This window comes from Symphalangus syndactylus, chromosome 10 (assembly GCF_028878055.3).
Source record: "Symphalangus syndactylus isolate Jambi chromosome 10, NHGRI_mSymSyn1-v2.1_pri, whole genome shotgun sequence".
Lineage (NCBI taxonomy): Eukaryota > Metazoa > Chordata > Mammalia > Primates > Hylobatidae > Symphalangus > Symphalangus syndactylus.
The window spans coordinates 95,825,900-95,851,447 of record NC_072432.2 but is presented as its reverse complement, the minus strand read 5'-3'; the positions used below and the strand labels follow the sequence as shown (position 1 = coordinate 95,851,447).

Below are 25,548 nucleotides of genomic sequence, written 5' to 3'. Positions count from 1 at the left end.
ATGATATTACATGTATATACACGAGTACCCCCTTACACACATAATACGATTAATTTTCTAACCATATTCTACCTCACTAGAAGAATGCATGTGCATTAAGCCAGTAAAATTCCTGGAAGTATCTTACTTTCCTCAGCACAGCTTCTGCTTTGAAACAGTTTGATCTGAATAAGCCTTGCCAAGGAAGTCTTCTTAAGCCTTTTATGTAGGTCACTCTGGGCTGTTTTTTCAGTATATAGATCCAAACCTGCTCTAAGTGAGCATGGAGGAGTATTTTGCTTGCTTGCATTGCTTGGTTCAACTTACTATTTCAAGCAATGAACACAGTGACTTTTTAACTCATCATGACCAATTTTTGTATGTTTGTTTTGTTTGCTTTCATTAGCTTTTCAGAAAAAAGTAGGGTTAGGTTATAAAAAGCAAGGTAGGTAAAAAGAGAATAATTTGTTGAGGAATGCACAGAATATTAATGGTATCCTTTTACTTAATTTTTGCTATTAAACATAATAGAATGGCTATTATAGAAATGTATTTTTTAAATGTCATATACCTACTTTGTCTAAGCACAGGCAAAAGCAGATATGGCCCATACACTCATGGAGCTTATGATCTAATAAAAGCCAAATAAAACCATCAAAAACTTGACTTGAGAATCCTACAGATAAATGAAAAATCAAAAATGGATTAAGTGCTATTGGTTAAAGGTCATGGTGTTAGGAGAGTAAGCATATTATAGGGGCATTTGCCCTAGTCAGGGAGGTTGGGAAAGACACTTTGAGGAAGTAATAAGTGAGCTAAGATCTAAAAGATAGATGTCAACTGAGAGAATTGGGAGAGGAAACTAGGCTGAGATAAAAGCACATTCAGAAGCTCAGTGGCAAGAGAGAGAATGGTACAAAGAAGGGTCTGAGTAAAGGCTAACATTACTGGAGCAGGGAGAACCAGGAGAGCTTGATTCAAGATGAAGCTATAGAAACATATTGTATCAGCCCATGCATGGCCTCGTAGGTCAGGTTAAGTAATTTTGACTTTATATTAAGAACAAGGGGAAATCATTGCCTACCTGAAGTAGGCAGGTGACATGATCAGTTTTGCCTTTCGAAAAGATCATTCTATCTACAGTGTGGAGGATGAGCTGGGAGGATAGTGCTGTGGCAGGAGTAGATGGAGGGAGACCAATATCAAGGCTGTTGCACTAATCCAGATGAGAGCTGATGGCACCTTGGACTTAGGGTGATTGTGATAAAGAAAGAAGGGAACAGACTTCAGAGATATTTATACTGTAAGGCCAGTAGGACGTCGAAATACATAGTATATGAGAGGTGAAGGAAAGGGAGATTATTAAGCAATATTGGTCTTTTGGAAAAGTACTAGGCTTGGGGATTTGTGTGTTGAGGGGTAGATCCTGAGTACAGTTTTGGATATGTTGAGTTTGAAAAGCCTTTGAGATATTTAAAAGGGATGTCAAGCAGACAGTTGGTCTGGAGCTTGAGTTAGAAAGGTATGAATATCTGAAAATAGGTGGTATATGAAACTATAGACATAGGTGAGACACAAGGAGAAAGATAAATTGAGAAAAAGAGAGGACCTAAGATCAAGCCCTTGAGAAATCCCAGGATGGCTGGGATTGCTGCCTTCTAATGTTATTATTAACATTAATTCTAAAAAAAAAAGACCCTAAAATACAGAATGTTGGTTATGTAGTGTTTGCATTGCTTGGATTAGTTTCAACTTACTTTGTTCTTTTTGATCCAGCTTGGAAACATGCAGTACATCAAGTGTATTAGCTTCATTTTTGTGGGGGTATTGCAGAGGAGGTGGGAAACTAACCAGTTGGTCTTCACTGTACTTTCATGTCTTGTCTTTTTTGATCAACAGTTTTCTCCAATTCATGTTTTAAGTTTTTGTTAAGAGTTTCTTTTAGGTAAAATATTGCATTTCACAGAAATAAACACATTTCTGTAAACATCTTTCTTAGTTTGATGTTTTAATATTAACAGGAGTGTATCTAAAGTTTAAATATAAGGGTTTTTGTTTGAAGATGTTTCATAAATAAGGATTTGCACACATCAGGATTAGACAATAATTTTGAGTTTTCAAGAAAGTATGGTCATGGAGGATTTGTTTAATATGTTTCTGCTCCACAGCTCTGAGTGGTAGGTGAAGGTTGAACAAGAGAAATATCAGAAAGCTTTCATCTCTACTCCTTCCCCAAATAAAACAATATTTGAGTTAATAAAATGTTACCTGCTAGACTATTTCATTTAACATTTTTAGACAGTTTTCATCTATTCATTTTGAGTAAAAACATACTGAGGTGGAATTGTTAAAAATGTTTTTCCTGTCAAATCTGCAAATGTTTTAAACACTTTTTTTCTGTATAAAATATGGGTACTGCATAATTAAGATGTTTTGAAAAGAGATCTGCAAGAATGGTTCTTGTGTTTCCCAGGGGAATTATTTTGCCTACTGATAAGCCAGAGAATGATTCTGATTGGCCTAATTTGATCTCCACCCATGTGTGATGCTACAGCACTCTATTCTTTTGTTACTCTGTATTCTCCCCAAAAATGACTTAATGAAGGAAGGTACCATAACATGATCCTGAATTATGTTACTGAAGTCTGGTACTCCTAAAAATATATAGTTATAGAGCAGCTTCTGGCCAAAAAAGGGAAAGTTTTTCTGTTTGTTTGCTTTGGTTTTTATTTTTGTATATTTATTCATTTAGCAATATTTTTTAGCACCTTGTTTGTTATCACGTACTTTTCAGGACATTTGGAAACATCGATAAATAAAACAAAGATTCTTACCCTTGAAGAGCTTACCCAAAGTGGGGGAAAGATAATCAATTAATAATAGACCTAATAAGTAAATTATATTCAGTGTTAGAAAACAGATAAGTACTACAAAAGAAAGGTAAAAGCAGAGTTAGGAGAATTGGGAGTGGGGGACAATTTTAAAGTTGCAAAGAGTTTGCAATTTTAAATAGGGTAGTCAGGAAGAGTAATGAGCAAAGACATGAAAAAGTGAGGTAGTTAGTCAAATGGATCTCTGGGTGAGGAGGGTCCAGCCAGAAGGAAGAGCCAGTATAAAGGCCCTAAAGGCAGGAGTCATGTGTTCAAAGAACAGCAAGGAAGCAAGGAGGCCAGGAGGCCAGCATGACTAGAATAGTACAAGGAAAGATTAGTAGGAGATGAGGTCAGAGAGCATAGGTAATTTGGAGCCTTGCAGGCCTTTGTAAAGACTGGTTTTGATTCTGAGTAAAATGGGATTTAAGGGAGGGTGCAATGCCCACTATGCACAATCAGCAGCAGTGGTTTTGCATTTTTTTGACATTTGCACTCACAGAACAAAACAGGCTGAAACCTGGTACTAGGTTTATTTAAATTTGTAGAAGTAAAAGATTTGAACTTAAATATATAAACTTGAGAGCCTTTGCCATGTAGATGGATATTTAAAGCAATTAGATTGGGTGAGATTATTAAAGTAGTAAGTATAGGTAGAGAAAAGAAAAGGATCAGGGACTGAGCCCCTTGCGTGGGGGTGTGTGTATCTGTGTGTGTCTCCGTGTATGTATGTATCCCTGTGTATGCATCCATGTGTATGTATCCGTGTGTGTGTGTTTGTGCCCATGTGTGTTTGGCATCAATTTATTTGGTTTCTTACGTTTGTTCCACATCCAAAGATGAAACTTAAGGTTATTTTCTTCAAGTCATATGAAAGTTAAGGTTATTTTCTTTCAGATTTTAAGAACTTTTCACTAAAATGTTTTTGTTTTTGTTTTCTTTTGAATAAGGCTATAGGTGGCCCAAGGATTATTTATTTAATATTTTGAGTCTTAAAGTATTATTTAGTTTATTATTGAATTAAGAAAGTGTTATCTGATTTTTTTCTTCCTTTTCTCAGGGATGATTTGGTCAGACATTAAAAGACTCTGGTATGAAGGGTTGGAAGACTTTTTAGAAGAATCTCGTAATCAACTCAGTTTTGTCATGAATTCTCTTTATTTGGCAACCTTTGCCCTCAAAGTGGTTGCTCACAACAAGGTGACTATTTACTATGTCATTGAAGGCACAAATTAAGTTTATTTTGGAAATAGCTAAGATATTTAGCTATGTAACTCAGAGTTACATTGAGCCAGATCAGTGTCTGGTGTGTTTTCATTTTAAGACTATCTGTGTGCGCATAGTTTCCTATTTTTCCAGTAGTTTACAGGGTGTTACTTACCTTTACATTATGGTTATTTATTATATAACAGGGACCATAGTTGACATTTGGTATACTTTATCTCTTTTTATCTACACTGGGATTCTTTGAGACTGAAGTCCTTATTTCCTTATTCCCATTTTGCAAATAAGAAAAATGAAGCCTAAAAATATTAAACAACTTGTCCAAAACCACACAATAAGAAACCAAGACTGCATTTAAATCCTGCTCTGTCTAGGCATTTTCTTTCTACTACATGCCAATTCCTTATATCTGACCTAGGTTCTTAGCTTATTAACCTGTATATACTTAAAATGAGAACAAAGTAACTTAAAATTATTAGTTTTAGATATCTTTATATCTGCCAGAAAAAGTTTCCATTCCATTCCATTTCATAATGAATGAAATTGGTTATGTAATATTTTACACATTTCAAATCATGATTATCTTTAACAGCTTTAAAGTGATGTAAATATTATTTTTCTAATAACTATATATTTTTATTTAGAATTTGACAAAAATCTACCCATATAGATAACTTACAATTTTACTTTCATCAAAATTTAAGCTCCCCCAAGCCCAGAAAGGGTAATAAATTGTGTGTTAACTATCTTTGTTTAAACCCTGAGTTTAGAATTCTTCTGGGGTGTCACATTCAAGGAACTAAAATATATAATATTCTCTGTTTTTTATTAGTTTATAGATTATTGAAAAGGCAAGCTCATTATTTTACATCATTTTACTTTATTAAAAAATTCTATTTAATTGATCAGTAGTATGGAATATGTTAGGTACATTCAGTGTCTAGAGTGTGAAATTACTAAGAAAATAAAAATTGGTCATATATAGATAAATGGTTTGATAAAGGGATTGAGAGACATTGCTTTTTCAGATTGATCTCTTTAGTTCTATAAGTGGAGTACCCATATAATTTTTTATCCAAATCAGAACATTTTGAGAGTGAAAGGGAGCACTATTAATAATTATGCCAGGACAACTGGTACAGCATCTTAAACTATCCCAGGCAATGGGGACATTTGACCACTATGTCTAGGTACAATAATGCCCTCTTTTTTATTTTGTATTTAAAAGGGGGGAAAAAAACTCTGAATTCCAAGTCAAAGGAGTAGGTTAATGTAATATGATAGGGAATTAATTGACAGCACATGTACTTAACGTTTGTGTTGTGGAATTTAAGAAAACTAGCCAACATTTCATTAATAAAGAGCTTAATGATCATTTAAAAATTTTTTTAATTTTCTAAAATTTAAGAGTTTCTGGAAAAACCTCTTCATATAGAGTGATAATGCCTCACATACATAATAATCTTTTATTTCACTAAAATATTATTTCTATTTTAAAAAACCCTATAAAACATAAGTGGAGATCCCCTATAAGAAGACAAAATTAAAATGGCTTTCTTTCAACAGTCAGAATATTTGCTTTTATGTTCCTAAATTGAGAGAGCTTATTTACCTTTGGCTTTTTCTTCCTAACCTTAGTTTCATGATTTTGCTGATCGGAAGGATTGGGATGCATTCCATCCTACACTGGTGGCAGAAGGGCTTTTTGCATTTGCAAATGTTCTAAGTTATCTTCGTCTCTTTTTTATGTATACAACCAGCTCTATCTTGGGTCCATTACAGGTAAATAATTAAAATTTCTTAAAGAACATTTGTTAGATGTCATTATTGTTACATCTTTCTACTTGTCCACTGGAATACTGTTCTCTCATGATATTAAAGCTAAACTTTGCTTTTGAGAATAAGTAGCAATTAGAAGGACACAGCATGTTTATCTACTTTGCTTCTGGCTCAGTGATAATCCTTTGCTTACAGGTATTCCAAGTTAATTACGCTGTGGTCCATTAGCCTCCTCCCCCCACTCCATAGACATAGATATGTTTAAAATATAATTACACTTCAGACAGTAGAGTAACATAAAAATCTGCTTTTTATCAAAATGAATCTCACATTTAAAGTTTTAAATATTTTAGGTTATAAGTATAAAGGAGGACCTGTGCAAACAAAAATAATCATATTTGATGATTTTTGAATAAGCTATATTTAAAAGAATATTTACACTTTGGTTTAATAAATATTAAATGTAATAAGTTGGAAAGTAGCATACTTAGAGCTAAAAAATTTACAGAGGCTATGTAGTTCAGCTTTATATTTTAAAATACTTTATAGTTAAAGAAATTGAGCTTTTGAGATGAGATTTGATTTGTCCAAAGTAGTATGATTATTATGTACGAGAGTTCAAGACTAAATTCTCAATCTCTTTGCACCAAAGAAAGACTCATAATTGGTTGCATTTACCCCACAGAATTTAGTAACTGGTTGTTTTCAGAAGATGGGGTCAACTCTGCTAGCTCTATGTAATACTATAGCTTATTATTTCTGAAAATCTGAACAATATTCATTTTTCCTTAAGTCAAAATTTACTAACAATTTAGATTGTCTCATATTTTTAAAGGTGATATTTTAAATAAAAGGCATAATTACCTTCTCCAAACAGGGATATGAAAATAAAATATATAGGAAAAACCTGATTTGATTAGGCTTGTGCTGTCATCCAGCAACAGTGTCTCCTGAAGTGTGGCTCTCTTAACCAAGTCCTGTGAGATGCTCTGAATTAAGTAAGTTTGGGACACACTGCATACTGTATACCTCTTGGGAATTAACAGTGCATGTTATCACATTAAAGCCTTTGAGGAAGAAATTTGTTTAACCTTGTTCAAATCATCATTACCTAAAGTCATTTAACCTCATACCTGTTTTTCATGAAATATGTGCAAGTCTCTGTATTTTTCCAAAACACAGTAAGCCATAGAAACACTGGCTTAAACTATCTGTCCTTTTGATTTATTTTTGCCACTAATATCATCTATGAATGCTTTAATCAAGAGTCTACAATGTTTTTACATGCACATTTTTTTTTTTTTTTTTAACTGAAAATGGATGACAGAACTGGGTTTCTATACTGGAAATTTCTTTATGGACTCCTATAAAGGGTTAAAAAGGAGAAGTATAATATTGTTTAGGAATGAAGAGTCAATTTCTGACTTCTGTTTCCAGTCAACATGGAGTAATAAGGATTGGATTTACCCTTCTATCTAAAGCAATCAAAAAGGAAAAAACAAAATATATGAAACAACAGCTTATAAGAAACTAGATATCAGGCAATAAACAACAGTGATCTCTAAGAAACAAGAAACAAAGATCACTCCAGCTTACTGCTTTGTGAGAATTTTTAGGCTATTGTGCAGAGTGGGTCAGTGCAGTCAGAGCCTGGCAGAATTCTGGATTTAGGAGACCGATATGAGAGGCCAGTGAGACCCAAAAGACTAGAGTTTGCAGGAAGGGTACTGGAGAGGACACAGCAGCACAGAAAGAAAATTCGGGAGATCTGCAGTTGTCTCCCTTGAGTATTCAGCAGAGTACTGATTAGCATATGCATGTGAGGACACTACCTGGGGCAGGGAAAGAACCATCTCATCCCACGGGATTAGCGGAAATGGTACTTAGAGCTCACACAGAGGAGGATGCCTGTTTAACACATTGATCATTGGGGAGAATACTCAGAAGGGTCTTGCCTCAATAGTTACCTCTAGCCGACACACTGCTCTGGTTTCAACGAACAAATATTAAAAGCAAGATGTGAAAGGATTAAATTTTTTCCAAGTAACTTAAATGTGTTCATCAAAACCTATCCAAAAGCAACACAGATGTTAGAATTATCAGATAAGGACTCTTCAACAGTTATTATTATTGTGTTCCATATGTACAAAAGGTTTAAAGTTTAGTAGAGACATGGAAGATGTAAAAAACAAAAAAAACACAAACTTTCAGAGATGAAATTTTCACTGTGACCTGAAACATGCACTGGATGTGATTAATGACAGATTAGACATTGTAGAAAAACACATTAGTAAACTCGAATAGGTAACAATAGAAACTATTCAAAATAAAATGGAGAAGAAAGAATTTTTAAAAATGAAAAGATATCTGTGAACTTTGGGACAACTTCAGGCGGCCTAATATTAATACTAATGTAATTGGAATCCCTTAAAAAAGGAGAGACCAAAACAATTTTTGAAAAAATAATAGCAGACATTTTCCAAATTTGAAGAAAACTATAAACCCACAGATCCAAGAAGTTCAATAAACCTGCAAACACAAGAAACATGAGGAAAATCACACCAAGGGACATGATATTCAGTATATCACTGCTGAAAATCAGTGATAAAGAAAAAAATCTTCAAAGCAAGCAAAGAATAGCAGGCCATCATATACAGAGAAAGAAAGGTAAAGATGACAGATTTCTTGTCAGAAACAATGCAAGCAAGGAGGCAGTGGAGTGACATTTGTAAAGCACTGAAAGAAAAAAAAACAACTGTCAACCTGGAGTTCTCTACCTAGCAAAATATCATTCAAAAATGAAGGCAAAATGTAGACTTTTCTGGACACACAAAAGCTAAAAGAATACACCACGGAGACCAGCACTACAAGGAACGTTAATAGAAGTCCTTCAGGTGGAAGGACTACAGTAACATAGGGGAATATGGATCTAAACAGAAGAATGAACAGAATACAAATATACCCAAAGGGAATGGTAACTACAAAGCTAAATAGGCTTTTTTGTTGTTTCTTTTGCTTTTATGAAGGATGCCAGCTAATCCACTTCAGCAGATAAAAGAAACATGATTGGGCATAAATCAGTAATGCTTTATATTTTAAAGAAAAAAAGACATGAAGATAGAATCTGTACATCATTGTGGTAATAATAGTAATAACAGCAGACATTTATTGAGCCCTTACTATGTGCCAGATACTGTTCTAAAGTCTTTATTCACATTTATTACCTCATTTAATCCTCACAACCATTCTAAGAGGCAGACTCTTATTTCCATTTTACAGAGGAAGAATCTGAGGCATAGAGACATTAAGTAACTTGCGCAAGGTCACATGGTTGGTAAGTAGCAGAACTGGGATTCCGCCTAGGTGGTTCGGCTCCAGAGCCAGTGGTCTTAATCCTATACTAAATCGCCCCCCAGGTTGTATAATACTACAGAATAATATGATTCCCTCATTAACTCTTATTGTATAACTTCTGTGGGCAGGCTTTAATAATTTACAGTTTTTAAAAAATTTATTCAAGTCACATGTTTCAAATGAATTAAACAACCTTTTACACTGACAGTTGGATAATTTAGACAGAAGGAACAACCCATGGCCACACAGCACTCTACCCTTTTTTCCTTATTTCCTCTTTTCCTTACCTGGTCCCAGGGTAGGGACCTCTCTCAGGTCCCACATGCTTCCTGTCTTTATTCTTGTACCTTAGTACAAAAGATGTGATTATTATCAGTTCCTCCTCCTCCAAGACTGCTGCGTGGGTCCCTGATTCTTACCCATCTGTAGCACATACTGTTGGAAAAATGGCACCCATAGACTTACTCAAAACAAGGTTGCCACAAACAACACAGTATCTGTGGAGCACCACAAAGTTAAGTGTAATAAAACGAGGTATGCTTGTATTTTGAGGGCAGTTACTGGTACTATGTAGTGACAGGGTTCTAACTGAATCTGGCATTTAAAGTGTAGGGTGGAGTGGATTGAGGAGGATACAAGAGAAAGAGGCAAGGCCTTCAGAGAAAGCAACCCTTCAAAGAGTTTTACTCCTGCTGTCCAAGGCCCTGTCAAATCCAAAATCTATCCAAAGAGAAAGCTAAGGTTTATTATGATTGTCATATTTGATAGGACCCAGACATAAAGTCGAGTGGGCCTGTTTGCTCTTCCTCTTTTTTTCTTCCCCTTCACACTGTAAAACATCACCACCTTTTCTTCAGTGCTATGATAAGAAGTCCTTACAAAAGCAACAAGTCTCCCACTTCAGCTTCTGGTTTTGACCTCATGCTTTCAGGCCTCAAATCTAGAGAAACTAAGTGGAAAAAAGGTTTTTGTTTTTTTTGGAGGGGAATAAATTATTTGGCAATTTTCTCAAATATTAATCCCTTTTCTTCCCTAAAGTTCCTCCTCTTCCTACTTCATTTAGGATAGGAGGTGCATTTCTTTCCCAGAGGTTGAAATGTTTCCTAGGGAAATCTGCCATATCATGTGATTGTAAACAGTTTAAAGGCACCACATACACTGATTAAGTTTCTCTGAGGAGGAGCCCCAAAGCAGAAGTCTCTGGCAAGGATTAGTTCTGGAGTGGTGGTGATGAGCAAATCAGACCAAAGGAGGGGAGCCCTTGAGGGTCTATGCATGCATTCCTAGGCCTCAACATTTATGGTACTTGAAAGTGCTTGTATCTAACTGTCTTGATTTTCTGTTTGGTCTAATTATTAGAATTACTAATATTACAAATGAATGAACAAACCCTTGGGTTTTGACAGGTTGGTTCAAAATCTTGCTCCATCACTTACTGTTTAGTGTCTGTGAGCCTCAGTTTCTTTATCCGTTATTGTGAGGATTAAATGGGTCAGTGTATGTAAGATGCATACCACAGTACTTGACACATGGTGGGCTTTACATAAATGTTTAGGTCCATTTTTTCCATTCCTTTTATAGTTAACTATGGCAGACCTGAAAAATAATACAAGAAAACTTGGAAAGCTTAGTACTTGAGACATGAGTGTGTATTTTATTTCTAGTGAATTATTTGGTTTTACTGGATAATTATCAGATTTAATTTAGTAGCCTGTATAATATAAGTGGCATGTTGGTGCTGCTTCTAACGAGTAAAGAGCTGTTTCAGGTGTTTTGCGTTTTGGTGTATATTAGAGTTAGAGAAACCGAGGAGTCATGTAGTCCAGAGGTTCCCAAACTGGTGGGGCTGCAGAATCACCTGGGGAGCATGTTCAACCTAGATTCCCAAGTCCTGCCCTCAGAGATACTGATTAAATTGATTGGGTTAAAGCTGGAAAATGACATGCAGATGAGTCTGATGCAGCATTTGACTATATCCCTTGTATAGATCAGGAAACTAAGGCCCAGCTCACACAGTGTTAGAACCAAGAGTTGGTGTTAATTAACTAAGTTAATTAAGAAACTAAGAAAGTGGTAAAGAATTATTCAACATTTTAATTAATGCACTAGGCTCTGGAGCTTACTAAGACATGGTGCCTGCTCTTAAAGACTGCTAGAGGAGACAGACATAACATAAATACTAGTATGAAGTCAAAAATACTGTTTTAGCAATCACAAACAAAGTTACTTTGGAAGCATGACTGAGGAAGTAGCTGGAGAGAGTCAGGAAGGCTCCTTAGAGGAGATGGCATTTGATCTGAGCCTTGAAGGGATGAGAAGCCTGCCTGGCGAAGGACAAAGGGAGAGTAACACCCAGAAGCGTGGAGTCATAAAGCATGGTGTGCTTAGAGAAGACAGCATATCCTTTATAGTTGGACCGTGGATTGGAGTTGGGGAGATGAGGCTGAAAAAGACAGGCTGGGCTGGACACTGAAGGTCTCTGTGCCAGGAATTTTAGTATCACATGTGCAAAGGAGGTTTTTGAGCCTAGGTGGCTTGTTTAGATAGAACTTTTGGACAGACAATTACGGCTTTATTCTGGAGGGAGATTTGGAAAGACAGTGACTAGAAGTTGTCATTATTATTGCTTTCTTTTGTTAGCAACTTTTGTAATTTAATGACCCTAATGATAGCAACCTTTCCCTTATCAGGGATTTAGGTTGTTTTTGTTGTTCTGCATAGTACTCTGTGTATGAGGCTTTTTGCCTCTGTTATTTCTAAGGGTAAGTCTCCAAAAATAGTATTAACAGATCAAAAGATATGATCCACCTAACACCTCAGTATTTTTATTTTTTTACAATAGTGTGTTAATTTTCTGCAATACAAGCAGTATAAAAATAGTTTCACTACATTAATAGCATTTGGTGCTTTTTTAAAGTTATGCTAATTTAGTAGTTTGCTTTAATTTCCCTTTTTCTGATTAGCAAGAAGGATTTTTTTCCTCTGTGTGTACTAGTATTAACTCTATGTAAATTTCAGTATTAATATTTTAATTACCTTTCTCTTTTCATTTCACAAGTTTTCATATTTCTCAAGTTAAACTGCCAAGTACTTTTTAAAAAGTAAATATTTGAGAAAGCATTATTACTTTTACAAATACATAAACCTTATAATCTCTCAGTCTAAAATAAATTTACTGTTTTTAATATTTGCCTTTCACATGGATATTTCATTAGTGTCTTCAAGCCAGTGTTCTCCTCAGTGGTATCCACTGTTCTACTTTTAGTTCTTCTTGTATTAAGAACCAATATCATGACAACAAGTCAGGCCAGACATGGTGGAACACACTTCTAATTGCAGCACTTTGGGAGGCTAAGGCGGGAGGATAGCTTGAGGCTAGGAGTTCAAGACCAGCCTGGGCAACATAGCAAGACCTTGTCTACAAAAAAATAAATAAAAATTAGCCAGGTATGGTGGTATGTGCCTAGTTTCTCATGAGGCTTGAGTGGGGAGGATTGCTGAAGCCTAGGAGGTTAAGGCTACAGTGAGTCATGACTGTACCACCATACTCCAGCCTGGGAAACAGAGTGAAACTCTATTAAAAATTTCTTTTTAAATTTAAAATTTAAGCAAGTCATGAAGTTTGTGGTGTTCTCATTCAGAATTGCTTACCTTGATATTGAACTCGATTACATTTATTTAAAACTTGTTAAATTAAAGCTACTTTGACTACATGTTTTAAAATTAAAATGATATCATACATGGTCACTATTGGAAAATCTGATTTCCCTGTAAGCTTACAGTGTCCAGACTTTCCTCAAGGTAATCTTTTCTGTAGTTATCAAAAGCAGTTACTGTATTCTTACTGTCATAAGGGATTGAGTTCTCTACTGAGATGGTATAGCTTTATTCTAAGCAATCACAATCTGAATGGATGCTTTTCTTTCTCAAGGTGATCCAATAAAGCTGTCATTAAGAGGAAAATGCATTTCTTGTCCTTCTTACATATTTTGAGTTTTCTGATTCTAAGTGTCCCCTGCTTCTTGTGTCAGAATTTTGTAAGGGGGCCAAGTGAGGGAAGCATAGGCCTTGAAGAGTACCGCATGGTCTAATCAAAAGCACAAGTCAGGCATATTGGGCCTCTCCACTATGGCAGAGTCTGCGTTACTAGCTTGTGGCATGCCTAAGAATTTAAACTCACCTCTTCTGCTTAAGTAGCTGGTCCACTTTAGTGGGCTGGAAGCATCTGGCCAGTTGCCTGTGGCTACCATTTTGTATCACTGAAAGCGGGGATGTGCTATGCTGGCAGACTTGGGCCAATTAGGAATTTTATTTAAAGCTTGATGTAATTAATTATATAAATTTGACCTGTTGAATTTGAGGAAGGGTTGTTTCAAAACACTAATTTTTGTACATTAAAAATAATGAGGCTGGGCACAGTGGCTCACACCTGTAATCCCAACACTTTGGGAAGCTGAGGTGGGCAGATCACTTGAGGCCAGGAATTCGAGACCATTCTGGACAACATAGTGAAACTCCATCTGTACTAAAAATACAAAAAATTAGCCAGGCATGGTGGTGGGCATCTGTAATCCCAGCTACTTGGGAGGCTGAGGCAGGAGAATCGCTTGAACCTGGGAGGTGGAGGTTTGTAGTAAGCTGAGATCGCGCCACTGCATTCCAGCCTGGGTGACAGACTGTCTTAAAAAAAAAAAAAAAAGTCTGCCTTCTATACCCTTAGATATATGCCCTTCCATAGATAAACATGGTTAACAATTTCTTGTGTAAACTTCCAGAAATTTCCTATGCATATTAAATCATATCTATATTAAAATATGTATCTTGTCTATCCTTTAACAAAATAGAAATGGGAGCCATTCTACATATACATACTGTTTTATACCCTGCTTTTTGGACTTACTGTCTTACAGCCATCTTTGTATGCTAGCACATGTAGATGTTCTTCATTCTTTTTAAAAACAATGTTGAGTAACGTTACAGCTCTTTTAGAATTTGTCTAGCAGGCTTTCCGGTTTTCGCGGGAAAGTCGCCCCCAAAAAATATTAAAAAATAAAAAATAAAAACAATATTGAGGATTTTCTAAAATTTTTTTGCTACCTCTAACAGTGCTGCAATGTAAATCCTTGTATATACATGCATCTTTGTGTAGTTCCTATCTATTGGTTAAATTTCTAGGGATAGAATTGCTGGGTCAAAAAAGTACTACCACATTATTCCTCAAATTTATATGCCAATTTAAAAACCAAGAATTTATGACAAGTACCTAATCTCTAAATTTTGAAGAATGAAATTAGGATTAAAGCTTCCATATGCACTATACATGTCTAAACTACAAAAGATACTCACTACTAATACTGGACACCCTCATTTGGCTTGCACACATAATATTTTCTTAAAATGGACCCAAAGGGAAAGAAAATCTATCACTTCAGCAGAAGAAATTAGGGCATCTCATAGGAGGAAATGCTGATTGTAGGAATTGGTTTAGAATTGGTTTCAAAAATCAGGTGAAATACTTTGCCTCATAATGATTTTATATTTGTAAAGTTTAAGAAGCCATGTAAATATAAGCATTTATTTCTCTTTAAGTTCGAGCAGGGTATTTTCCTTTTATCCCTTGCAAATTAGGCCTTTTCTTAAATCTCCATATCTCTGCCTCTATGTCCATAGCAAAAATGTCCTCTGAAACCCTGATCCAGGTTCTAGGAACGTGCCATCTAACACTGATAGTGTTGGTATAATTAGAATGACATTTTGTTAGGCAGCTGGATTTTCGATGTTTTTAAAATGCTGATCTGTCTCAACCAGATGCAATAGAAGGGGTGGCCTGTGGATTATGTGTTTGTCTTCCTTTTGTTGCTGGGTCATTTATATTTAATATTTTGTTTTTCTGATAATCTTAATGAATACCTGTGTAATATATTCCACAGATTTCAATGGGACAGATGTTGCAAGATTTTGGAAAATTTCTTGGGATGTTTCTTCTTGTTTTGTTTTCTTTCACAATTGGACTGACACAACTGTATGATAAAGGATATACTTCAAAGGAGCAGAAGGACTGTGTAGGCATCTTCTGTGAACAGCAAAGCAATGATACCTTCCATTCGTGAGTGTCTTTTAAATGTTTTAGTAAATATATTTGTCTTTTTTTTTTTTACCATCTTCTATATGAATTAGTATCTATAGAAATGGAACTTCACATTTTCTTTAAGAAATTACTTAGCAATGTTCATAAACTTTAATAAATACTTATTTTTCATGAATCACTATAGTTATCTTTACATACAGCATCTTAAATAGTGGGTCCAAGTTATTACCTTGTCTTCCCTACTGCAGTCTATCTTAACAGATGAATTCTTGGCATTTTGTGTGTTCTTAGCATTTTGAGCAATTCTTTGTCAGTCCCATGTATTGCAAGATGTTCAGCATCTCTGTCCTTCAGGTATTAAATGTCAGTAGCAACTCTCAGTCATTGTTACAGCCAAAAACGCTCACAGCTTCAACACTTTTTAAGAGGTCATTAGAATTGAGAATCATTAGAACTTCATGAACATTTTTTTCTCTAATGTATCATAAGGATTTGAATAACCTGTTCTGAGGTAAACAAAATACCTCCCCTCATTTTTAAATAAAACAATGGAGAAGAGGTGTGGAAGGACACATTTGTCGTGTTCTTATTATGTGTCAACTATTCTTTAGTTATTTTGTGTGTCATTTTATGTAAAGAATAAGATTAATGAGGCCGGGCGCCGTGGCTCACGCCTGTAATCCCAGCACTTTGGGAGGCCAAGGCGGGCAGATCATGAAGTCAGGAGATCGAGACCATCCTGGCTAACACGGTGAAACCCCGTCTGTACTAAAAATACAAAAAATTAGCCGAGCATGATGGCGGGCACCTGTATTCCCAGCTACTCAGGAGGCTGAGGCAGGAGAATGGCGTGAACCCGGGAGGCGGAGCTTGCAGTGAGCCAAGATCACGCCACTGCACTCCAGCCTGGGCGACGGAGCGAGACTCTGTCTCAAAAAAAACAAACAAAAAAGAAAAAAAAAAAGAATAAGATTAATAAGTATGTGTCAGTGTAGCATTTACTATATACCAGACAATGTTCTAAGTGCTGAGCAAATGAAATATTAGTAAACAAAACTACCCTGGTGAAGCTTACATTCTAGGGAGGTGATAACAGGCAATAAAAAGAGGAGTAAAATATTCATTGTGTTACACAGTGGCCAGGGGTACAAAGACAAATAAAGCATGAGCAAAAGAGTGTCTGTGTGTCAGAGTTCAGTTTTAACTAAGGAGCTAGGGAGTGCCCAAGAAGAGATGACATTCATGTGAGGATCTAAAGCTGGTAAAGGAGCAAGCCATGAAGATTTCTGGGGGAAGAGCATTTACAGAGAGAGAGAGAATGGCAAAGGCAAGTGTCCTGAGGTAGGAGCATGACTGGTATGTTCAAGAAAAAGCCAGGCAGCCAGTGTGGATGGAATGTGTTGAATCGGAAAGGGAGTTGTAGGAAATGAAGTCAGAAAGGTAATGGGGATCATGCAGGACTTCTTTGCCCTTGTAAGGATTTTGAGTTATTGAGATTGAGAGTTATTTGAAGGTTTTGAGCAGAGGTGTGACAAAATCTAATTAGATATTAACAAATCATATAGGCTGCCTTGTTGAGAACAGACAGAAATGAAGTCAGAAAGGTAATGGGGATCATGTAGGACCTTTCTGCCCTTGCAAGGATTTTGAGTTATTGAGATTGAGAATCATTTGAAGGTTTTGAGCAGAGGTGTGACAAAATCTAATTAGATGTTAACAAATCATATAGGCTGCCTTGTTGAGAACAGACAGAAAGGCAGCAAGGGGTTAAACAGTTACGAATAATTTATCTTCCTTAGGGTCTCTTTGTTTAAAGTAAGGCATATCTATCTGTACTGTGGAAGTCAACATCATTTTTAAATAAAGAATTGTTCATGGACTATCAGTGTTTTATTTAAATAATTTTGATATAAACAAATGATTCATTTTTGCTAATTTCTTTAATTGCCTTTTAAACAGAAATGCAATTGTCTTTACAGGTTCATTGGCACCTGCTTTGCTTTGTTCTGGTATATTTTCTCCTTAGCGCATGTGGCAATCTTTGTCACAAGATTTAGCTATGGAGAAGAACTGCAGTCCTTTGTGGGAGCTGTCATTGTTGGTACATACAATGTCGTGGTTGTGATTGTGCTTACCAAACTGCTGGTGGCAATGCTTCATAAAAGCTTTCAGTTGATAGCAGTAAGTTCATCTTTTAAAAACTTTATATTCTCCTCACACCATACTAAATGCATACAATAAATAAGATAGCCAAAGATTATAAGATTATAAGAATTGAAAAATAGTATTTTTAAATTAAATATAGATTTTTAAAATGTAAGTAACGTATAATAATTGCAAATGTTGAACAAAATTTTTTCTGCAAGGTGTGGAAACATCCCCCATATTTGTGTGTGTATTAATATTCTAGTTTGCTTTTTAATTTGCCATTTATATAGAATCATGAAGACAAAGAATGGAAGTTTGCTCGAGCGAAGTTATGGCTTAGCTACTTTGATGACAAATGTACATTACCTCCACCTTTCAACATCATTCCCTCACCAAAGACTATCTGCTATATGATTAGTAGCCTCAGTAAATGGATTTGCTCTCATACATCAAAAGGCAAGGTCAAACGGCAAAACAGTTTAAAGGTAAGAAATTAGAAGCTTGAATGGCAACATAAAAGTTTTAACAATTCCTAATCTCAGATATTTCTGAAAGCATAAGTATGCAAGTTCCCTAAGGGCTGTGACTGTCTGACTTTTTTTCACTGCTATATTCCCTAATGTACGGCATCACATCCAACATAAAGTAAGGATTCAATAAATACTATTGAGAGTGAGAGGGCTGGGTGTGGTGGCTCACGCTTGTAATCCCAGCACTTTGGGAGGCTGAGGCAAGCACATCACTTGAGGTCAGGAGTTTGAGACCAGCTTGGTGAAACCCTGTCTCTACTGAAAACACAAAAATTAGCCGGGTGTGTTTCTTTTGCTTTGCAGAAGCTCTTTAGTTTAATTAGATCCTATTTGTCAATTTTGGCTTTTGTTGCCATTGCTTTTGGTGTTTTAGACAGGAAGTCCTTGCGCATGCCTATGTCCTGAATGGTATTGCTTAGGTTTTCTTCTAGGGTTTTTATGGTTTTAGGTCTAACACGTAAGTCTTTAATCCATCTTGAATTAACTTTTGTATAACATGTAAGGAAGGGAACCAGTTTCAGCTTTCTACATATAGCTAGGCAGTTTTCCCAGCACCATTTATTAAATAGGGAATTCTTTCTCCATTGCTTGTTTTTGTCAGGTTTGTCAAATATCAGATAGTTGTAGATATGCAGCATTATTTCTGAGGGCTCTGTTCTGTTCCATTGATCTATATCTCTGTTTTGGTACCAGTACCATGCTGTTTTGGTTACTGTAGCCTTGCAGTATAGTTTGAAGTCAGGTAGCGTGATGCCTCCAGCTTTGTTCTTTTGGCTTAGGATTGACTTGGCGATGTGGGCTCTTTTTTGGTTCCATATGAACTTTAAAGTAGTTTTTTCCAATTCTGTGAAGAAAGTCATTGGCAGCTTGATGGGGATGGCATTGAATCTATAAATTACCTTGGGCAGTATGGCCATTTTCACGATACAGTGAACAGGCAACCTACAAAATAGGAGAAAATTTTCGCAACCTACTCATCTGACAAAGGGCTAATATCCAGAATCTACAATGAACTCAAACAAATTTACAAGAAAAAAACAAACAACCCCATGAAAAAGTGGGCAAAGGATATGAACAGACACTTCTCAAAAGAAAACATTTATGCAGCCAAAAAACACATGAAAAAATGCTCATCATCACTGACCATCAGGAAATGCAAATCAAAACCACAATGAGATACCATCTCACACCAGTTAGAATGGCCATCATTAAAAAGTCAGGAAACAACAGGTGCTGGAAAGGATGTGGAGAAATAGGAACACTCTTACACTGTTGGTGGGACTGTAAACTAGTTCAGCCATTGTGGAAGTCAGTGTGGCAATTCCTCAGGGATCTAGAACTAGCGATACCATTTGACCCAGCCATCCCATTACTGGGTATATACCCAAAGGACTATAAATCATGCTGCTATAAAGACACATGCACACGTATGTTTATTGCGGCACTATTCACAATAGCAAAGACTTGGAACCAACCCAAATGTCCAACAACGATAGACTGGATTAAGAAAATGTGGCACATATACACCATGGAATACTATGCAGCCATAAAAAATGACGAGTTCATGTCCTTTGTAGGGACATGGATGAAACTGGAAATCATCATTCTCAGTAAACTATCACAAGGACAAAAAACCAAACACCGCATGTTCTCACTCATAGGTGGGAATTGAACAATGAGAACTCATGGACACAGGAAGGGGAACATCACACTCCAGGGACTGTTGTGGGGTGGGGGGAGAGGGGAGGGATAGCATTAGGAGATATACCTAATGCTAAATGATGAGTTAATGGGTGCAGCACACCAACATGGCACATGTATACATATGTAACAAACCTGCACATTGTGCACATGTACCCTAAAACTTAAAAGTATAATAAAATAAAATTAAAAAATTAGCCGGGTGTGGTGGCGTGTGCCTGTAGTCCCAGCTACTCAGGAGGCTGAGGCAGGAGAATTGCTTGAACCCAGTAGGTGGAGGTTACAGTGAGCCAGGATCACGTTACTGCACTCCAGCCTGGGTGACAGAGCGAGACTCCACCTCAAAACAAACAAACAAACAAATATATATATATATATATTTGTTTGTATATATATATATATATACACATACACATATAATTATTAAGAATGAGAGATAGTACCGAGATTTTTTTTTTACTTTTCAGATCCCTCCAATATATAAAATTTCATCTCATAGTTTTAAAACATGGGAAATACTCGAAATACCTATTCTGTCGCTGTAGCTAAAGAATGACTACTAGAATTCAGCTCATATTTTTCTGGTTCTTCTTGAAAGTTATCCGATACATCAATAATTCAATATATGTTACTATAAACCAGGGGTTGGGACATTTTTTCTGTAAAGGTCCAGATAGTAAATACTTTACACTTTTCAAGCTGAGACAAAATCAGAGATAATGTAAGCAGTGATACAATGAGAGAAAACAAATTTTCGCAAAACTTTTATTGATAAAAGTCAAAATATAACAATAACAGTAATAATTTTTTAAAAACAGTTCTACTAGTGAAAAAAATGGAATTTCTTTTGGGAGGGGATAAAATTTCACTTAACTAGAGTTTAAAATTAGTGTTACTATCAATTGATGATAAATGTTCATCTGTAAAATGTATTCTTAGCTCACAGGCTGTAAAGTCAGGATATGTATCATATTTGGCTTGTGGGTTGTAGTTTGCCAATCCCTGCTATAAACGAAGGATTCCTAAGACTAATTTTTTTCAATTAAGATAAACATAAAATTAAATTCATTAAACAAATATGCAGGCTATATTTGTTTTAAACAAGTGTTGAATATTATACCATGTAGTAGCAAAACTACAGTCTAATAAAGCATTTAAAGATGTGTTTGTGTCTGTGAATATATTTTTAAACTCTACCTCATTTAAATATCATTTCTGCATATCCTTAGTATCATATTGTTGTTTTGAAGGAATGGAGAAATTTGAAACAGAAGAGAGATGAAAACTATCAAAAAGTGATGTGCTGCCTAGTGCATCGTTACTTGACTTCCATGAGACAGAAGATGCAAAGTACAGATCAGGCAACTGTGGAAAATCTAAACGAACTGCGTCAAGATCTGTCAAAATTCCGAAATGAAATAAGGGATTTACTTGGCTTTCGGACTTCTAAATATGCTATGTTTTATCCAAGAAATTAACCATTTTCTAAATCATGAAGAGAATAATTTTCAATAACAGATCCAAAGGACTATATTGCATAACTTGCAATGAAATTAATAAGATATATATTGAAATAAAGAATTATGTAAAAGCCATTCTTTAAAATATTTATAGCATAAATATATGTTATGTAAAGTGTGTATATAGAATTAGTTTTTTAAACCTTCTGTTAGTGGCTTTTTGCAGAAGCAAAACAGATTAAGTAGATAGATTTTGTTAGCATGCTGCTTGGTTTTCTTACTTAGTGCTTTAAAATGTTTTCTTTTTATGTTTAAGAGGGGCAGTTATAAATGGACACATTGCCCAGAAGGTTTTGTACAATGAAGACCAGCAAATGTGGGCTGATCTGCTTCATAGGATACACTTGAAATATAGAAGTTATGTTTTAAATATCTCTGTTTTAGGAGTTCACATATAGTTCAGTATTTATTGTTTAGGAGTATAATTTTATTTGATCTAAAATAATAGTCTTTTTTTTGTATTTTGTTATAATCTTAAGCAACAAAGAAAAAACCCTAATATTTGGATCTATTTATGTCTTTCAATTTAAATTCACTTCAGTTTTTGTTATTGTAATATATTTACTTTTACATGGTTATAATCACTTTATATTTTTAATGTTTTTTTCACTTAATATTTTATATATACATTTCCATGTATTGATGTAGTTAGTCCACATTTAAATTTTTATAGAATTATATAGTTTTTGAAAAATACAGTCAGTAGATGTTTTATTTTTTAGCTATTCAATTATGTTTATAAGTTTGCATAGCTACTTCTAGACATTTGGTTGGTTTTAATTTTTTTGTATCATAATAGTCCAATTTTTTTTCAAGTTGGAGTGAATGTTTATAGTTTTAAGATAGGAGACACTTTTTTATCACATGTTGTCACAACCTGTTTTGTTTTTGTAAAACATAGGAAGTCTCTTTAATGCAATGATTTGTTTTATATTTGGACTAAGGTTCTTGAGCTTATCTCCCAAGGTACTTTCCATAATTTAACACAGCTTCTATAAAAGTGACTTCATGCTTTCTTGTGGATCATTCTTGCTGCTTAAGATGAAAAGCATTGGTTTTTTAAAATTAGAGAATAAAATATGTATTTAAATTTTTTGTGTGTTCACATAAAGGGATGTAGCTAAAATGTTTTCATAGGCTATTATATATTCTCGCAGCATTTCCAGTTAAGAGGATATTAGGTATATAATTCTCTTCTTAACTGAATGTCAGATGGTCTTACGCCACAGGGTGCAGGTAACCCTTGGTCTGTAAGCACCACCAATCCAGGGATCATTATCTAAATAGGTTACTATTATGTTTCATCTTGCTTTTGCATTTTTATTTTTTAATTTCCAAATTTTAAGTGTTCCCTCTTTGGGGCAAATTCTTATAAAAATGTTTATTGTAAAGTTATATATTTTGTCTACGATGGGATTATGCACTTCCCAATTGGGATTTTACATCTGGATTTTTAGTCATTCTAAAAAATACCTAATTATTAAAACATTTATAGAGTGCCTACTGTATGCATGAGTTGAGTTGCTTCTGAGGTACATTTTGAACGACAGCATATTGTAAGAAAAAAGGTGAATAAAATTTGACATTAAATTATAAATGGATAGAGTCTGTTCATTGTATTACCAATTTTAAAAAGTTGAGATATACAGTAGTCCCCCTTTACCTGTAGTTTCACTTTCCATGGTTTCAGTTACCCACAGTCTATCATAATCCAAAAATATTGAATGAAAAATTCCAGAAATAATTCTTGAAGTTTTTGTTTGTTTACTTTTTAGAGACAGAATCTCTCTTTGCCCGGGCTTACTCTGCAGTGGCATGATCATACCTCACTGCAGCCTTGAACTCCTGGGCTCAAGCAATCCTCCTGCCTCAGCCTCCCAAATTTCTGGGATTACAAGTGTGAGCCTCCATGCTCAGACAATTCTTAAGTTCTAAGTTGTTCACTGTTCTGAGTCACATGATGAAATCTCATGCCATCCTGCCTGGGCGTGAATCATCCCTTTGTTCAGCATATTCACACAGTATATACTATCCACCACTTAATCACTTAGTATCATTCTCTGTTATCAGATTGACGGTCATGGCATCCCACTGCTTGTGTAACCCTCGCTTTATGTGTAACCCTAATTTTATTTTATAATGGCCCCAAAGTGCAAGAGTTGTGATGCAGGCAATTCGAATACGCCAAAGAGAAGCTGTAGCCTGCTTCCTTTAAGTGCAAAGGTGAAAGCTCTTGACTTAAGGAACTTCAGGAAAGAGAAAAAATGTATCTATGGTAACATTTACAGTAAGAACGAATCTTTTGTCTGGGAAATTGTGAAAAAGAAAAAAATCTGTGCTAATTTTGCTGTTACACCTGAAACTGCAAAAGTTACAGCCACAGTGTGGGAAGTGCTTAGTTAAGATGGAAAAGGCGTTAAATTTGTGGGTGGACGGTATGAACAGAAACGTATTCCAGTTGACGGCAATTGGGCTCAGTAGTATCTGTGGTTTCAGGCATCCGCTGGGGTGTTGGAATATATCCCCTGTGGATAAGGGGGGACTACTCTACCATGTTTTGAAATAATCTGTCAAAGACCTATATGTGAACATTTATAGAAGCTGTATTCATGGTGTCAAACTGAAAACAACCAAATGTCCATTAACTAGTGACTGGATCAGCAAATTGTACATCCATACAATGACAATTTATTCAGCAGTAAAAAGGAATTGTATCAGTCACAATCAGAGAAACAGAGCTACTAGGATATTTGCAGGCACACATGTATGTGTGTGTATAGTGATTTGTTTACAGGGATCTGACATTACACAACTGTTGGAGTTGGTAAGCAGTCTCTGTAAGTCTCTGTTTTTTTATCTAATGCTGGAGCAGAGCTGGACGTCCACAGGGTAGGCAGGTGGGAGGAAAAGATGGATGTCAAGTGGGAGAGATCAGGGACATGCTAAAACCCATGAAGACAGACCAAGTCCCATGTGACTCCTCACATCTCCAGCCTTATGATGTGGTACCCTGTTGGAGAAGTGTTGCCCTTTGCCACTTGCTTTTGCAAGTATGTTGCTAAACACTCACTTGGCCCAGGAATCAGAGAAGCTGAAGGAAGATCCAAGGAAAGGTGGGTCAACTGTAGGCCTGGCTGCTGCCCCACATTAGCAAAGTGAACCAGCAGATAAGTTACAGCACGTGTGAGCTGCAGAAGTGCCTGCATCAAGAACAAAATGGCTGCTGCTTCACTTCTGCTCTCCAGTCTCGCACTAAAATGTCTCTTGTAACTGGAAGCATACAAGAAAGGGAATTTTGGGAAACATAATTAGGCCTAGCCAAGTTGATACATTATAAAGCCACCACAGGAACAAACTGCTGATATATGTAATAGCATGGATGGATTTTAAAAGTAAGTGAAAGAAGCCAGTCACAAAAGGCTACAATACTTTCTGGTTCCATTTAGATGACATTCTAGAAAAGACAAAACTATAGGAACTGAAATCAGATCATTGAGTACCAGGGTCTAGTGGTCTAGGAGACGATGGACTGCACAGCTCATCAAACTGTATGCTTAAATAGAGTGAATTTTAATGTATAGAAATTACGCCTTAATAACCCAGACAAAAAAATCTAAAATACAATGCTACAACATACTAAAATAAATAAGAAAATAACAGTGGAATCTTAAAATTCATTACCACTGCCAAAGAAAGCAGTGCTTGCATCTGCAAGTTGGTAGCCCATCACTCACACAGCACAGTGGGGTACAATAATAAATGCCAAGGTGAATAACTTCGTATTACTTTTTCAAAATTATTTTTGCTATTTAGATTCTATGATTTTTCATTTAAATTTTGGAATCTATCAATTTCTTAAAAAAAAAACCTTGGGATTTTTATTGGAATTGCATTGAAACTAGAGACCACTTTGGGAAGAATTGACATCTTAACAGTATTGTCTAAACTATCAACATGATGTAGCTTCTCATTTATTTAAGTCTTCCTTAATTTCCCTTAGCAATGTTTTATAGTTTTTAGCATTGAAATCTAATAGCATTATATATTAATAACTAAAAAAATAGAATGAGATTCTACTCACATGCAATCCCAATGAAGACCAGTTTGCTTATCATTTAGTTATGTGTTCAGATTTCAAAGCTTAACATCTTTCCTTAAAGTAACTACAGGTTGTTGTTATTAATTGTTTGAAGGATACAAACCAACTGCTAATCATTGACAGTCTTTCTTTAAAAATGATAAAAGTGGAAGTGCTCTTAATCTTATTAATAAATACTTATCTCTTTTCTACCTGATAAACTTTCTTTGACTCCTTAGACTTCAAAATTTTTGTTTTCCTCAGAAAATACACGTAT

The 25,548-nt window shown here is 35.5% G+C and overlaps 1 protein-coding gene and 1 non-coding gene across 14 annotated transcripts in view; both read left to right on the top strand.

The window, feature by feature from the left end:
* The window catches only part of TRPC1 (transient receptor potential cation channel subfamily C member 1), an 85,692-nt gene extending 62,902 nt beyond the window's left edge, over positions 1 to 22,790 (top strand). For 6 of the 13 annotated variants that reach the window (XM_055295160.2, XM_055295169.2, XM_055295163.2 and 3 more), the window contains 6 exons: positions 3,910 to 4,049; positions 5,712 to 5,855; positions 15,137 to 15,312; positions 17,274 to 17,475; positions 17,733 to 17,927; positions 20,924 to 22,790. In XM_055295160.2, the coding sequence (XP_055151135.1) occupies positions 3,910 to 4,049; positions 5,712 to 5,855; positions 15,137 to 15,312; positions 17,274 to 17,475; positions 17,733 to 17,927; positions 20,924 to 21,151 (1,085 nt within the window). In that variant the 3' untranslated portion in view covers positions 21,152 to 22,790. The remainder of the gene's footprint in view (positions 1 to 3,909; positions 4,050 to 5,711; positions 5,856 to 15,136; positions 15,313 to 17,273; positions 17,476 to 17,732; positions 17,928 to 20,923) is intronic. The other 7 variants (XM_055295170.2, XM_055295166.2, XM_055295164.2 and 4 more) reach the window with 2 other exon arrangements.
* LOC129492404 (U7 small nuclear RNA) lies at positions 14,176 to 14,240 on the top strand. The gene has a single exon (XR_008660856.1). It is a non-coding gene; the product is annotated as a U7 small nuclear RNA (small nuclear RNA).
* Positions 22,791 to 25,548: the final 2,758 nt, after the last annotated feature.